The following is an 18064-nucleotide window of genomic DNA, read 5'->3' on the forward strand; positions in this document are numbered from 1 at the left end:
TTTTTTAAAATTTATGGCATTTGGTATTAACCAAGTGACATATAGCAATCGGAAATTCTGTCGGTCTGTCTGTCGGTCTCGGTTTTGCTACTTTAGGCACTGCCAGTTAAGCTAGGACGATGAAATTTGGCAGGCGTATAAGGGACCGGACCAGATTAAATTAGAAATAGTTGTTTTCCCGATTTGACCATCTGGGGGGGGGGAGAAGTGGGGGGCCCGTTACTTCAGAAAAAATAGAAAAATTGAAGTATTTTCAACTTACGAACGGTTGATCAGCTCTTAATGAAATTTGATGTTAGAAAGGATATCGTGTCTCAGAGCTGTTAGATCAAATCTTGTGATCTTGTGACATTGGGGGGGGGGGGGTTAGGACGGGGAAACGTAAAATCTTGGAAAACACTTAGAGTGGAGGGATCGGGATGAAACTTGCCGGGAAAAATAAGCACAAGTCCTAGATACATGATTGACATAACTGGAACGGATCTGCTCTCTTTGGGGTAGTGGGAGGGGGTTTGAAAAATTAGAAAAATGATATATTTTTAACTTACGAACGGGTGATCGGATCTCCATGAAATTTGAGATTTAGAAGGATATTGTGTCTCAAAGCTCTCACTTTAAATCCTGACCGGATTTGGTGACATTGGGGGGGGGGGAGTTGGGAGGGGAAACCTAAAATCTTGGAGAACACTTAGAGTGGAGGGGTCTGGATGAAACTTGGTGGGAAAAATAAGCACAAGCCTTAGATACATGATTGACATAACTGGAACGGTTCCGCTCTCTTTGGGGTAGTGGGGGGGGGGGGAAATTAGAAAAAAATGATGTATTTTTAACTTACGAACGGGTGATCGGATGTTAATGAAATTTTGATATTGAGAAGGATATCGTGTCTCAAAGCTCTCTGTTCAAATCCCGACCGGATCTGGTTGGAGGGATCGGGATGAAACTTGGTGAGAAAAATAAGCAGAAGTCTTAGATATGTGATTTACATAATTGGGACGGATCCGCTCTATTGGGGGAATTCTGAAAAATTAGAAAAAAATGACGTATTTTTTAACTTACGAAGGAGTGATCGGATCTTTATGAAACTCTATATTTAGAAGGACCTTATAACTCAGTTCTCTTATTTTAAATCTCAACCGGATCCAGCGTCATTGGGGGGGGCAGTTGGGGGGACCTGCAATCTTAGAAAATACTTAAAGCGGAGAGATCAGGATGAAACTGGATGGGAAGAATAAAAACCTGTCTAAGATATGTGACTGGCATAACCGGACTGGATCTGCTCTCTTTGGTGGAGACGGGGGGGGGGGGGGTAATTTTGAAAATTAAGGTATTTGTAACTTAAGAAAGGGTGACCAGATCTAAAAAAGTCCCCTCCAACTCCCCGGAAGGGAGTTGGAGGGGCTAAACCGGAATTCTTGGAAAATGTGAAAATTGGGGTATTTCAGATCTTAATGAAATTTGATATTTAAAAGGAATTGATGTCTCAGAGCTCTTATTTCGAATCCTGACCAGATCTTTTGACATTGGGGAGAGTTGGAGGGGGAAATCTTGGAAAACACTTGGATTGGAGGTATTGGGATGAAGCCAAAACATCTTGGTGGATAGAATAAGCAAATGTCCTTGATACGTGATTGACGTAACCGTACAGGATTCGCTCTCTTTGGGGGACTTGGGGGGAGGGGTTCAATGATTTGGAGAGTTTGGTTTGGTGCTTCTGGACGTGCTACGACGATGATAATTGGTAGGCGTGTCAGGGAGCTGCACAAATTGACTTGATAAAGCCGTTTTCCCAGATTCGACCATCTGGGGGGCTACAGGGATAGGAAAAGTTAGAAAAAATTAGGTATATATAACTTATGAGTGGGTGATCGGATCTTAATGAATTTTGATATTTAGAAGGGTATCGTGACTCAGAGCTCTTATTTTAAATCCTGACCGGCATAAAGCCTCTGATTTTTCTTTTAAATCAATCTATTGATTCTTAGAATTTTGTTAGAGCCCATACCATATGAGCTCTTGGCTCTTAGCTCTTCTTGCCTCGTCACAAGTCCCTTATGAGCTCTTAGCTCTTGTTTTGTTTATTTACTGCTATTTACGTGTTATTATTTGCAATTATTGTTACATTTTTATATTAGAGATTTAATTTAGAGCTGTTTTTTCTGGGGGTGGGATATTTTTTCTAGTTCATATGCAGCTCAACCAATTAAAATCAGAAGTGATTATAAATATTTATCATGGTTTGAAGTTAAATACACAATGCTTAGTTGTCAGAGCTCTACATAAAAAAATAAAAGTACTTGAGACACTGCTCCTCTGAAACTCGTATAGGCATTCTAGACTATGATAGACAGCAGACATGAGTTTTAGCAATTCTGGTGGGGGTTTTCTTAGAAGTGACCAATGTTTATTCTTCTGTAAGACCAATATTGGTTCAAAATAAAGAAGATAATGAGAAAAATCTCTGACAAATCAATGTAGACTTGATGGATTGTCTACTTTTGCAAATGATTTGCACCAATAGACACGTGCTGGACTACCGAAATGTCGCTGATACTGTGTAATACGATTTGATAGAATGTGAAACACTCAATCTCTGTTCATTTTTTAGCTTTTCAGAAAAAAATATAAATTGTACAAAGATAGACATATGAAAGAAATGAGGGTGTTATCCCACACGAGGGTGTGTTCTTGGGAACTGGTGTCTTTTTTTAAGGATTGCCGGAAGCTTAAGCCAAATGGTCTAAGCTTCATACTTGGAGCACACGCTTGGAACCAACTTGTTCTACACTAGTTGTATTGTGCTCTTTAGTTTATTGTTGTTGTTTTTATTTTTTTATCATTTGTTTTAGTGCTCTCCAATTTCTTTTTTAATTTTTTATGTTTTTCATTCTTTTTTATTTAACCCACGTTGAACCTAATTGCTTATGTTGAAGCACTAGATGGTGGAAAACTATATTTTGTTTGTGGGCAATGTTATTTGCTGGTTAAAAGGGTAGGCCACTGTAACCTTTGTGTATTCATACCTCGTTTATTGTTCAATATGCATTTATGATTTATCATCTAGGGCTCACCCTCCCCCCTCCCGCATCCTCAAACCATGCCATCAAGTAATAATCCTTAAGGGATGATTTTAGCCAAACGTTGCTAGTCTAATGCTTTTCATGGCTATGAAAAGCCATATGAAAAGTAGCAGCTACAAAAAGTAGCTGCAACTTTTTGACTTCAATGTACTGATTGTTTGTTTTTTTGTTTTTTCTCAATTTTTTCTCCAGAATAAGGTAAGGATTTCCACACGTTCATTAGTTATTATCCTTAACATGGTTATTAATTTTTTGTCTATAGGGCGGAAGTATTACGTTCCCCTATCGATGCTGTTTACAATTGGTGGGGGTACAACACTACTGTTGCTGTTGAAGGGAGAATCAGAGATTACAAGGATCGAGAAGGACTGTTAGAGGTCAAAAGTCAACCTTATTATGAGAACAATATGACTGTTTTGAGTGGGTTGTGTGACCCGGGCTACACTCAAGTTGGAGATCTGTGTTTGATATATATTGGAGTACCAGTGAACTTCTCTCAGGCTAAAGAATTTTGCAAGGTATTTTCTTCTTAATAAAGATATAGTTTTGATTAATATATTGAAAGGTTATATACCTAACCTGTTTGCATGGCCCCTATTCCATAATGTTCTCCTTCCTTGGTGAATCACCACTGTAAGTACCGTAAAAGTATGGTTACTTTTGCTTTTTAGTTGCAAAAGAAATATTCTTCAAAATAGTGTCTTTTTAAAAGACATTTAAATGGAATTCTGACAAATTCCCCCGTGCATAATTTTCCTTGATAATTTCACCCCCTGGAAGCTTTCGTCCTTATAGAAAATTCCCCCGTAGACCCCCCCCCCCCCCGCAAAAAGTTACTCAGTCCGTTACCACGAACTGTTTGACGATGTTTCTTTAATGTCGTAAATCACCAAAGTTGGTGACATGGTTGATTTTGCTTTTTTGATGGTGGTTAGAGGGGCAAAAGAAATTTTCAACCTAAGCGTGAAAACTAAAAGCTTATTTAAAATCTTATATAATAGAGTTATTTGCTTTGCCCTGCTCTGTGATGTGCCTTTAACTTTGAAAATCACCAAAGTTGGTGATGTAAAAATATGGTTACTTTTGCCTTTTTAGGGGGAGAGGGAGGGGCAAAAGAAATTATCAGCCAAAGATTAAAAACTAAAGGCTTATTTAAAATCTTACACTAAGAGCTCATATAATTGAGTTATTTGCTTCCCCCCTGTTCCATGTTTGCTTTTTAGGGGGTGGGGGGTTAAATGAGATTTTCGGCCTTTTGGGGAAGGGGTAAAATATTGTGAAGCGGGGTAAAACTTACACTAAAAACTATATATATAATATATAGTATAATATATAATAATATATAATAAACTATATATATAAACTATATATAGATAGATTAAAAACTAAAGGCTTATTTAAAAGCTTACACTAAGAGCTCATATAATTGAGTTATTTGCTTCCCCCCTGTTCCATGATGTTTCTTTAGCTTTTGCTTTTTAGGGGGTGGGGGATTAAAAGAGATTTTCGGCCTTTTGGGGAAGGGGTAAAATATTGTGAAGCGGGGTAAAACTTGATGTTCGAGTTGTGTCGATATGTTGGTGAATAAAAAAAAAAAATGATCTTTCACCCAAAGAAGGACACAGTGTTTAGTGTTATCTTAGAAATCTGTTGATAATATTTTGTAGACCCCAGACTTGTCAAACTATTTGGTATTTAGCTAAATATAACCGTTTAGGTAAAAGGCAGATAAGTTTCGTTCCGTCAAACGGGAAAACACTTGTTGCAAGATAATATGTTAGGCCATTGTTAGGCCATAATGTGTTAGGCCATTATGCTAAAGTTTGACCCTTTCTCACAACTCTACTTTTTAAAAGAATAAAAACAACTTTAGCGTAAAGAGCGGGGTGTTTAGGAGGGGATAACCCCTTTCATATATGGAGTAAATTTCTCTTCGTGTTAAGTTTTAATGTCGCTCCTTACTTTCAGTTGAAAAAACTTGTTTTTTTTTTTTTTATTTGATTTCTTAAATAAAAAAAAGTTTTTGAATTAATGCATGTTTTGATTTTGGCTCTCTGCAAATGAATAAGTAAAGCGAAATTTGCTTATTAATTTTTTTTTTTTTGCTAAATGGCTTTCTCATAGTTTTTATCGGACGAGTTTGAGAAAAAAGGTGTGGGGTTGGAGGGCTATTTGCCCTCCAAGTTTTTGGTTACTTAAAAAGGCAACTAGAACTTTTACTTTTTTTACGAACGTTTTTATTAGTAATAAATATACGTAACTTACGAATTAACTTGCGTAACGAGGTTCTATACTCGTATATTTTTATTACGTGTATGAAAGGGTTCGGCCCTTCGTTAATACCTCGCTTTTTACACTAAAGCTTTAATTTTATCCCAATTTTTTTAAGAATGACCCCCCGAATCACAAAAGTCATAGAATAAATTGTTGGAATTACAAAAAGCATACTATAGCCTAAAGAACGACATATTTAGGAGGAGGGGATCCTCCTCATATGCGTAATAATTTATGTTCGCTTTGTTTTAATGCTGCTCCTTACATCCAGCTGAAAAAACTTTTTCATATTTATTTTTTTGTTTTTTTTTAAGAATGCTAGAAAATCCTGCATCCCCTTCATGGAGATTATCTTCCCCCATGGTAAATTCTCCATGGAAAGGTCATGGAGTAATTCCCCCAAAGACATAGTTATTAGGTTTTTTTACTATGCTGAACAAAATGGCTATCTCAAAATTTGATCTGTTGACTTCGGGGAAAAAATAGCACGGGAGGGGGACTAGGTGCCGTCCAATTTTTTTTGGTCACATAAAAAGGGCACTAGAACTGTTCATTTTCGTTAGAATGAGCCCTTTCGCGACACTCTAGGAGCACTGGGTCGATACGATCACCCCTGGGAAAAAAAAAATACCCACCCGGGATCAATCTTCTGGCAAAAAATACAAAGTTCCACATTTTCGTAGAAAGGAGATAGAAAGTTCTACAGTAGGTTATCAGATACGATAGAAGTAATGATGTGATTTTTGTTAAGAAACTATTATGTATAGGAGGTGTTTCCCCCTATTTTCCAAAATAAGGAAAATTTTCTCAGGCTCGTAACTTTTGATGATTAAGACTAAATTTGATGAAACTTATTAATCGAAGATAATTAATGAGCATAAAAATTAATATCAGCATAAAAATCTGATTCTTTTGATGTATACATTAGTATCGAAACTCTGTTTTTAAGAGTTTTAGTTACTATTGAACCTGGTCGCTCCTTACTACAGTTCGTTGCCATGTACTGTTTGATAACATACAACAGCCTATAATTCGTAAGTTGAATGAAATTGGCCTGTTACTGAGGGGGTCATGATGGAGTACCATAAGCATAGCAAAAACTATTGCTTTGTGCCAGAGAAGTCCTTTTCTAGTCCCGAATTCACAGGTAAAGAATAAACTCTTCAGCCAGCCTTCCCTGAAACTTTGTTTCGCAGAAAGACTCCCCGAGAAAGAAATGAATTTGATGAAATATTATTGGATTTTAATTTTTAGTTGCTATTTTTTCTAAATTTTTCTTTTTGTTGGAAGCTTTATGATGAAAGTATATTTTCATAGCTTGTTTTTCTTAGGAGGAAAGAGGATCCTTGCCTTATTTAATGGCAAAACATCATCAAGTTTCAGCATTTATTCGATCGAGACAGGAGTTTTACGACGAATTCAGAACAAAGGTCTGGGCACAACACTTGGATCTCATTGGGAAATGTTCCACGTTTGTTCATAACAAAGTTGTCACATCTTCATGCAACCTGCTCCTTCCTTTTATTTGTGAAGCTGGTAAGAAATAAATTAAGACTGATCTTTTTTCCTGTGTTTCTTTCTTCCTTACCTTCTTTCTTAACTGTTCCTTTTACTTCACCTTTCTTTGGTTATTATTTTCTGATAAATAACTCGGGTTATATGTTTTGTGAGGAAGAATTAGTGACAATACTAAAAGGAGTAAAAAATAATAAGGCTCCAGATGCTGATAGTGTGATAAATGAGTTTCTTAAATATGCTGGCTCTGAGGTTAGAAATAAGCTTCTGAAGATTATGAATATGATTTTTGAAAAAGAGGAAGTACCTAATGATTTTAGGAAAACCTTAATTAAACCACTGTATAAGAAAGTTGACGCGAGTGAATGTCGTAATTATCGTAATTAGTCTGATCTCTGTAGGTAGCAAATTGCTTAGTAATATAATACTTTTTAGACTGAGAGATGCTGTAGACAAAGTTTTAAGGGAAGAAAAGTACGGTTTTAGAAAAGGTAGAGGATGTGTCGACCACGTTTTCACTCTTAAAGTAATTATTGAGAAGTCCCTTCGTTGTCAAACACCTTTGGTCCTCAGTTTTATCGATTATGAGCAAGCTTTCGATTCTGTTGATAGAAGAGCGTCAGCAAAGGTCTTATCCTTATATAGTATACCAGAAAAACACATTAAAGTGATTTTTGCTATATACGAGAATAATACTGCTGCGGTTAAGGTAGGAAATGAGGTTAGCAACTGGTTTTGTATTAAATCAGTAATTAATTAGGGTTGTGTTCTATCTCCCTTTATATGGATCATTTTGATGGACTTCGTCTTAAATAGCACAGGAAAGGCAATTGGAGACCACGGAATTAAATGGGGAGGAAAAACGCTCCTGGACTTAGATTATGCTGATGATTTTGCGAGTTCAGGGTGCTAGAATAGGCTTGAAAATTAATGCTAAGAAGACTAAGTCACTAAGGCTAGGAATAAGTGAAGATGAAAGGGTGACATTGGGTAACGAAGTGATCGACAAGGTTGACAGCTTCACTTACCTTGGTAGTATTATTAGTTAAGACGGTGGGAGCAGTGAAAATGTTAAAAGTAGAATAGCTGAGGCTCAGGGTGTTTTCTCACAGTTAAAAAAAGTTTAGAAGAATAGGAAGATAAGTCTTCAAACCAAGATTAGAATATTGGAAGCTACAATGATGACAGTGGTCAAATATGGCTCTGAAGCATGGGTGTTCCGAAAAGCAAACGAAAATTTACTAGATGTTTTCCAGAGGAATTGCCTACGGATTGTTCTGGGTACCCAGTATTTCAACCGTATTTCAAACAGTAGATTGTACAAAAATGTGATTCAATTCCGCTTTCTAGGGTTATAATGAAAGAAAGGTTGAGATGGCTAGGCTACGTTCTTTGGATGAAGGATGACAGATTGTCCTTTTTGGCCAACCTTTTGGGGCTACACGGAAAGCAGGTCGTCCTCGTCTGGGCTGGGATGATGTCATAAATAAAGATTTAAAGGAAATGGGAACTTCCTGGGAGGCTGTAAAGAGGGAGGCCTTGAATAGATTAGGTTGGAGGAGGAGCGTGCGTAGCTGTGTTGGCCTGAGGTGGCTTGGTGCTGCAGTGAGTTATTAGTAGTAATAGTATTTACGTAGAACATTGATGATAGCTGCATATATTCTTTATTTCTTAATCCCTTCGTCTAAAGATGAACGTTTTAATGTTTTACAGTTAACCTACATTCAATTATTGCGATTAAAGATATTTGCAGAATGTTTAAAGCAATCGTGAAATTAATATAATGATCAAAGTTCGGCTAGATAAAAAAAAAAATCTAAATATACGTTGATAATGCTCATTCCTAAATTAGTGTGCCAAATGTTTTTAGTTGAATTTTAGATAAATAAATGCTCATAAGGCTCAATCCTAAATTAATGGACGGAAGTGTTTTTAGCTGAAGTTTAGCTGAATAAATGCTGACAATTCTCAATACAAAATTAATAAGTCAAATTTTTTTATCTAAATTTTTGCTGGATAAATGCTGGTAATAATCAATCCTTAATTAATGTTCCAAGTGTTTTGGGCTGAATGTTAACTAAATAAATGTTGATAATTCTCAATCCCAAATTAATAATGCCAAATGTTTTAGCTCAATTTTAGAAAAAATGCTGAAAATTATCAATCCTAAACTAATGTGCAAAAGGTTTTTGTGCGAGGCTGGATTCTTCTGGAATTACTTTATGTATAAAACTGCTTGATTAGGTGCTAAATAATACTCTTTACTAATGAATTGATTTGGGCCCTCGCACAATGCGTATTATGAAAGAGCGGGTTATCATTCTTGTAAATAATTTCTGAGACCACGGTGGGTAATCATGACAAAAAAAAAAGATCACAAAAAACTCTAAGATGAAATTTACTTTGGTTTTAGCATTTGTTTTCAGGTTAGGATTTTTATTGCCCTTTCGACTTTTATCTGCATTTTTATTATTATTAGGCCTATTATTGTTCCGCACTGAAGAAGGTTGAGCGAAGTTCTCAACCGAAATATTTGTATATATTTTTTCTTCTGTTTTCACTGGCTATTATTGTACTCAATCTTGTGTCTTTTAGACGCCAAGATACTGTCCTTCAAATCATTTTACTAAGGCTTCCAAAAAGAATTACGCAGTAGATATAGAACTGAGAATTGAAATGTAATTAATGTGCGTTAAATTTGTTCTTGCGCTCGGATTCAGTTGTTTTATAAAAAAATTAAAAAGAAAATTCTGACTGTTTGGAATAAAACTTCAGTTTTCGAATCCAGTGTAGTGATTGACAGGGTTAATGAACATGGAACATTTTCAGATCCAAAAATATATGTCGACCCCTTGAGCTGGACAGAAGATTTTATAACAATATTTTCCCTTGCCACAGCTGGTGGTGGCCTTCTATTGGTGATACTTTGCCTAGCATTTTGGGCATCGAAGTCCCGACATCGAGCTGCTGAGCGACTGGAAAGACGTAATTCGATTCGAGCTTCGAGACGGTCTCTGGCTATGTCAACAGCTAGTTTATCAGAACTGGGGCATGCAAGACGAAATGGAATGCAGGTATGTTTTGTCAAATGAAATGAAGTAGACGGTACTAAGGAACTAAAAGCATCACAGATTTATCCGAACAATTTAAAGAGTTGCATTGATCCTTTTTCGGTCCCGTTCACCAAAGTGTTGCTTTAGTTTTCATTGTTTCGGTTTATTCGGTATCGAAGTTGAATGATCTGATTCTCTTTAAGCCATGTTTTGTTTTATCACCGATTAAAATGTGATAGTAGGAGACGTGTCAACATGCTTGAATTGGTGTGACCTAAGGAAATATTAAAAAAAAAGATGATGCATTCTTAAGATATCTCGAAATACACTGCTTTGCTTAAAGCTAATTTAATTCTGTATATCCTGACATCGAATCGATGTTTTTACTTTTTAAATACATCATTTATTTAAGCTAGTACTAGATTACTTTGCCCCGAAATATAAAATCTGTACCAGTTTCTGCTGTTGCTTCGAAATATGCAGTAGTTAAGAATATTTTAATTAAACTTGCTTCAATTGGCCATTCATGTCCAGGAACGCAAAAATGAACATTCTAGTGGAAGGTACTCGAAGTATGAAAAATATTACGGATGGGGGTGGGTCAATTATAAAAAGTTAATAATTTGATAAAGAAGTGACCAGAAAGCAAGGAAGTTTGACTTTTAGGGAGGAGCAGCTCCCAAGCTGCCGCAAACGGTGTACGCTCTTATACAGCTCCAAGCCTATTTATGTTAAATAAAAATAAAATGGATTCTAGTCTTTTTTGTTTCCTCTTAAGTGAAATACTTTTTTAATTCGGAAAATTTCTGTGTTTTAGATTTTCAGAGTCGCCTCTGGTTCTTAAAAGGTTCTTTAATCATATAACTACTTTACTTTGCCTCAAAACCATTATTTGGTGGCAGTAGCAACAATATCATTCCCTCAAAGGGTGGTGAATGCGGCCAACACTTCTTATGGTTATTTTATCTAATTAATCACCCGGTATTGCTATCTTTGACAAGTGCGCATGATAATGTAGAGATTTTAGAAACTATTCCAAATGTTCATTGGAACTGATGGTCATTTTCTGGTTAATAAACATGATTTTTTTTAACTTTTCTCCTCGAGTTCTTTACATTTATTAGTTGGGTGTCAGGATTTAGATAGAGCGAGAGTTTGGCTTTTTGACAAGTTAGACATACTGGCAAAATTACTGGTTTAATAATTATGATTAGAAAATTATGCTGGTATATTATTTATTAAGATTAGATAAACTAACTTTGACTGTAAGTTTATTGACGGCCAAGAATAAACAGGCATATTTACGCGTAAGGTGAATAAATATTGGTTTTTTAATTGTTTTTTAAATTTTGGTTTCCAGTGGGTGTCATAGCATGAAAGCATACCTTTTCAATGATATACTAAATATTACTATAGACTGAACCTCCCCCCCCCTAATTAAAACAAACCTCTTAAAACATCAGAATCCAGATAATGTGCCTGAACGATTAATATATGTACCAATTTTCAACAATTCTATATTAGCCATCGGTAGTTTAGTGGGAGAATATTCGGCTGTGATACCGACGACAAGCGATCCATTTCCATTCGGTGTATTTTTAGAAATTATGTCAGTTACTATTTCAATATTATCTTTTGTTTGTATAATATTGGAAGGAGGGGGGGGGGCTACTGAGTCAAATATGACCCTCTGTAAAAGTAGATATGACTATCTGCAAAAGTTTTTTTTAATTGACTTAATTTGGCATCATGATCCAACTGTTGATGAGAAATCACCCAAAAAAAAATAGTAGTAAATACCATATTAGCAGTACCTGTTTATTCAAAGATTAATTATAGACAAATGGCTAAACCTAATAAAACCATAGAAATATTTGGTTAGAATAGCTAATTTTTAATATAGAAACAGTGAACAAATTGTGGAAGCGTAGAAGTAAACTTAAGCCTCTTGCTCCCTTGAGCAATACAATTTTACTCTTCTTCTTCCAGCTAAAATTCCATTCAACCAAAGAAACCAGATATCTCGTTTTAAAAACTTTATTCGTAATATTGCAACCAAAAAGAATTTATCTAAACTTGTAGGACTAAGAAACATTTAAGTAGTTTGGTTAACGTTAACACATAGAAAATTAAGACGTGCAAATATATTCAGGTGCTTTAAAATATCACTTATGTGACCAATGAGATATTGAACAATCACACCTGCAGCAAATTTCGAAGAGAATTTAAAAAAAAGAAGCGTGACAGTCTTTTTACTGAAAATCTGGCGATTCTTTTCTTTTCTTTTACCTCTAATCATACACATTGAAAATTCTTCTATGACTGCATTTCAAATTAGGTGTCACATGCCCATGCTTTTGCTAAAAAGTAGACGGGAAGATGGACAATGGCTGCTGGAGGGGACACGAACCAATTTGCACGTCGTACTAAATAGACGCAAACTGACTTCACGCTATGGCGCCACTTCAATATAATTTAGGGGAGTGAAAAATTCATTCTCAATATCTACGTGGAAAAGGGGTAAATTCGTCGTTTTCATAATTTTCCCCAGAGAAAACAACAAAAGCGTCATTTTTGAATGAAAACTCCCCCAAAAGGGATATTTTCCAAACCTAGGGAGGGGGAGGCACTGACCCCCCAATTGACGCTATTTATTAAACCCTCCCCCTCCCTCCAATTGACGCTATTGATTACAGGTTTTCAATTTAGATAATGTACCCCTCTCCCACCGACCTTTGAAAAATACTTCTTTATTTAGAGTGTGGTCATTGATGTTTTTGTATTTCATTGGTATTTTCATTTGTACAGCCGGAAAAACGACAAATTTATCCCCCTTCCCCCTTCTCCACTAGTTTGATAAATGAATTTGGTACGCCTCCTCCCCTAAAGTTTGTGAATAGACCCCATTGATGCGGGCTTTAATTCACAGATAAGTGAAAACCCTAAATTTGTGTTTGTGTCTGTGTGTGTGCATTCCACAGAAATGCAGCGGGGGGGGGGGGGGTTAGGGCCTCCCAGATGTTTTCTGTTGAAAAAAGGATTCAAAGCATTCCTGACAATATTGTATTCTGATAAAATCGATTGTCTATCTTCAGTGAACAAGTTCTTACAGGGAACATAAAAACTTCTAACATAAAATGCTTACGAAAAATTTACCTCTGAGATCAACGAATCTGCTTTGGTTAGTATTATACTATATAGGCAGTATTTTGTCCAGGCCATACCGTCCCAGCTAAGGTAAAAGTCAGAGCCCATTGCTGCTTCAACTCAGACGAAGAAACATCCTGAACATTATGAAAGATTGAAGCCGGAGGTTGCCAAAGAAGTTCATTCTCCATAAATGTTATTCTGAAGATCCATAGAGGGAATGATCAATCTAGTCTCACCCATCTTCGACACGTAATTTTTTGTGGCCTAGGGTTTTAGGCGTTATCCCCCTCCCCGCCCCCAGAGGTTACCCCCCTCCCCACGGAAAATATCCCCGTGTAAAATACGAGAACAAATCCTTTAGAATGGTTTCTAAAGTAACGAAGAAACTGACGAAAAAACCTGTTTGTAATCGATTTTGTGTATTATACGCCACTCAGTCAAGTTTGCGATGTGTAAAACTCGAGAACAAACCGGTTTCTTCGTTATATTCTTAGTTACTTTAGAAACAAATTTGGGTTATATATTTGCAAATTAGGGGGGGGGGGGGTAAGGTAAAGCGGGTCTGCATGCAAAATGTGTTAGGTATAATTATTCTGCATACAATGAAGTAAGAATTGTTTTCTGACTTCAAACTGTCCAAATACTTTATCCCCTCCCCTTATGTGCAGATATATAGCCCAAATTATGATTCCCATCTGTTCTGTCACTTGTCTTTGTCTTGTCTAGCGCTAAGCTGAAAGAAACTAACGAAGAAACCGGTTCGTTCTATAGTTTCACACAGCGTAAACTTGAGTGAGTGGCGTATAATACACAAGTGCCAAAATTCCTTCCTCCTACGGTAAAAAAAAATAAAACTCAAATAAAATTCTCAAATTTGGAAAGCCTTTTTTTCCACGGGGGGGAGCATTTTCCCTGGGGTTATTTTTCGCGGGGGTGTATTCCGGGGGGGTATTTTCCAAGTGGCGGGGGATTTTCTGTGGGTGGGTTTTTTTCAGGGGGGGGGGGGTAAACGCCAGCCACCGTGACTTAGACACCTTCCCCATGGATACGCTATTTTTTCTCGGCTCTTGAAATTCCATGGGACCTCCAAAAACTAAACCCTTCATAAGGACCTGATCTACAAACTAGGGTTTGGTGGTGGTATCCTCAAATTGAACTTTTTCAACTCATTGTTCTCATAGTTCAAATGTTTCCTGGACAATAATTTCTACCTGACAAATTCATTCTTGACATAAAGTTATACTGTTTAATTTATTTTATATGTTTATGTCCTGACCAGGCACACACGCCTGTTCTTTCTTTCCAGCAAGGGTAAGTAAAATATCAACCTACAAATGTTAAAATTTCAGGGGGGGTCGGTTGGCACAAACCTGAACACCACTACCTCCTCATATTTTTGGGACTCGATGTACATAATACGGCAATAAACATAGAATAGTGCAAAAAATTTTATTACTTTCTGCTATTAGAGCATGAGTGACTTTTAGTTCTCTTTCTCTTTCTATATACGTGTTTTTTAGATTTTTTGTTTTCTTTTTAGCAAAAGCTGGTATCTTCAGCCCACCGTTACTCGATGTCCGATAATAGTTCAGACTCAATGGAAAAATCTCAAGCAGCAACATCAGTGATAGATGACACTCAGTCTTACGAGATATATGAAACGAACAACACATTTCGCGACTTTGACCAAACATTTGAAAATAATCAAAAAACTGGGGAATTTGAGTCGTATCGCTACCCCCAAACCCCTTCTGACAACATTTCTAGAACTACAAGTGAATATTGGGATATTACAGATCAGAGTAGGAACATTAGCATGAACGCTGATACTGTTAGATATAAACAAGTTCATTCGGTAGGCCTGCCTGATCCTAAAAGTGTTGAATATGGCAGGGCTCATTTAACAACACCCTCTGAGCCACACTACAGCACTCTAAGAACGATAGGTCCATCCGATTATTCACGTATTCAGGGGCGACCTGTCCCTCCCCTCCCATCTGTTTATTCATCTGCTAGTAGTTTTGGGCGAGGCTTAGATAGGAGCCTTGACGATACAAATGTTGCCAATTCTATTCGTGCAAATTCTAGTGATTTTCTTGATCAGAAGGAACCTCTTTACAGTGAAGAAAGATCTGTGATGACTTCATTTAAAGCAGGATCACGTGTACGATCTCCATTGCCACTAACTCTTCCACCTCCTCCAGTAGTACCTCAAAGAGTGTCAGCGTTCCCTCCCTTTGAGCCAGAACGCCCTCCAGCAGTTGCATCTTTTATATCAGAACCAACAAGAGCCAAGAGTCCTGCTCTAAGTTTACGCACTCGCTCTCAAATATTACTTGAAACAGACTTTGAAGATCAAAAAGTGACTCATCGTGGTAGTACCCGATCTCAAGTGCTTGAAACAGACATAGATGCTCTTGCATTAAATAGAGTGCATGCTCAAACAACGCCACATTTGCCTGATATAGGCCGTATGAGCGTCAGATCTAAAAGCCAGCCTATAGAAACTGCCATGTAAATTGAAGTGCAGCAATATTTTATTTTAATCCTAATGACATTTTGTATTCTTATATCGTGTTTTATTGTTTAAATTTGTCGTATAGTGCCTTAGTTTCTTGAACAAATTTTAAGCTTTTTAAGTAAACAGAGAAACAACCAAAGCTCTTATGATTTGATGGAAAATTATGAGCCAAAAAGAAATAGGCGAATGTCCTCATTCGGAGGTTCAATAAGTATCCCTTCTTCAAGGTCCAAAAGTCTACTAATGTCAAAAGAAATAAAAACTAATTAAACTGTAAAGGTCATAGATACTATTGTCCTTTAGTAAACCAGACCCCCATACACAGTAATATCTTGTACATCAGAACAAACAAGTAGGGCCCAATTGAGGATAGCATGGCACCTAAGCATTTTTCACTCAAGGGTCAGAGAAAGTACATTTTTGAACTATTATTTCCGCCATCTTAAGTTGCAATAATTCTTGTTCCTCCATTTACAAGTCTTGTACTCTATAAGAAGCTGAAAATTTCTATTGCCTTTTTTGTATCTATACTTCTCTCTGGAAGTTCTTCGCTAGATCAATTTTATAGTGGATGTTCTGCTGCTAAGCCAGACATACACACTGAACTGAACAAACATTTTCATATTTTTCATAGTTTGTTAATTTTATTGATGTGTTTTGTATTTTTAGGGAATTGTATACAATCTCGGCACCTATTACACTTGTCAAATACTTGTCAAATATTTTGCTTATTTTATGATACAAATTTTTACATTACTTTACTAAAAATTACAAATAACAAATTCAAAATAAATAGAAAGTGCAAAAACAGAATATTTTCTGAATAATAAATAAACCTTCTTATGCTCTTCTTTGGGTATATACCCGTAATGCAATTATTTGCAATTTGTCCTTTAAATCTTGTTTCAGGATTTTAATTATGAGGTAACTTCTCAGAGTTGCTCATTATCGCCATGGAATGGTTCCATTCTGATTTTACAACGCTCACTTAATCTGTCACTTTATAATAGACCACAGAAAGCAACAGGATTTTGTAATAAAAGACATCAAATTTGCTAGTTCAGGCCAGAATGTTTCCCAAGGTATATTTTAACAATCTCATCTAATATTTTACATTTTTCTTGGCTGGATCCTTCACTATTGCTTCCCGATTTAAAACAAGAACACCGACACCTTCGGAGTCTACAGGAATTAAATAGAAAAAAAACAAGTTTTTTTAACTGAAAGTAAGGAGCGACATTAAAACTTAAAACGAACAGAAATTACCCCGTATATGAAAGGGGCTGCTCCTTCTTTAACGCCCTGCTCTTTGCGCTAAAGTTTGACTCTTTCTCTCAACTCGCCTTTTTGAAAACAGTAAAAACTTTAGCGTAAAGAGCAGGGCGTTGAAGAAGGAGCAGCCCCTTTCATATACGAGGTAATTTCTGTTCGTTTTAAGTTTTAATGTCGCTCCTTACTTTCAGTTAAAAAAACTTGTTTTTTTTTTTATTTAATTTCTGAACGTTTTTCAGTTAATCCATGTTTTCATTTCGGCTCTCCGCAGATGAACAATTAAAGCGAAATTTGCATATTTATTTATTTGGCTAAATGGCTTTCCCATAGTTTTGATCGAATGATTTTGCGAAAAAAAGGAGGAGAAGGAGGCCCAGTTGCTCTCCAATTTTTTGGGTACTTAAAAAGGCAACTAGAACTTTTAGTTTTTACGAACGTTTTCATTAGTAAAAGATATACGTAACTTACGAATTAGCTTACGTAACAAACTTCTATGTTCGTATGTTTTTATTACGTATATGAGAAGGTTCACCCACTCGTCAATACCTCGTCAATAACTCTTTGCATTAAAGCTTAAATTTTGTCCCCTGAATCACAAAGGCCGTAGAATAAATAGTTGAAATTACTAAAAATCCTTTAGCGTAAAGAGTGAGGTATTAGGAGGAGGTGAACCCCTTATATGCGTGATATTTTCTGTTCGACCAAAGTTTTAATGCTACTCCATACTTCCAGTTGAAAAAAACTTTTTCATATTTATTTTCTCATTGTTTTTTTTTTTTTTTTTAATAATGCTAGAAAATGCTGCGCCCCCTTTATGGAAATCTTCTTCCCCCATGACAAATTCCTCCATGGAAAATTTCCCCCACATAACCCCCTCTTCTCAACTCCCAACCCCTCCCAACCAGAAAATCTCCCTGAAAACGTCTCTACATTTCCCAATAACCATTAATATATGCAAACACTGGTTAAAATTTGCAACTTGCAGCCTCTCCCACGGGGACTGTGGGGGAGTAAGTCGTCCCCAAAGACATAGTTATTTTATGCTGAATAAAATGGCTATCTGAGAATTTTGATCCGACTACTTTGGGAAAAAATGAGGGTGGGAGGGGGCCTAGGTGCCCTCTAATTTTTTTGGTCACTTAAAAAGGGAACTAGAACTTTTCACGTCCGTTCGAATGAGCCCTCTCGCAAAATTCTAG

At 36.4% G+C, this 18064-nt stretch overlaps 1 protein-coding gene across 1 annotated transcript; it reads left to right on the forward strand.

Annotated features, from left to right (window-relative positions):
* The first annotated feature begins 3315 nt into the window (after positions 1–3315).
* Positions 3316–15677, forward strand: LOC136029349 (protein bark beetle-like). Its single transcript, XM_065707651.1, has 4 exons — positions 3316–3598; positions 6686–6890; positions 9699–9943; positions 14613–15677. Exons 1-4 carry the CDS (start codon positions 3488–3490, stop codon positions 15588–15590), a joined length of 1539 nt encoding a protein of 512 aa, XP_065563723.1. The 5' UTR covers positions 3316–3487; the 3' UTR covers positions 15591–15677.
* Positions 15678–18064: the final 2387 nt, after the last annotated feature.

The sequence above is a fragment of the Artemia franciscana genome, chromosome 7 (genome assembly GCF_032884065.1).
Source record: "Artemia franciscana chromosome 7, ASM3288406v1, whole genome shotgun sequence".
NCBI lineage: Eukaryota > Metazoa > Arthropoda > Branchiopoda > Anostraca > Artemiidae > Artemia > Artemia franciscana.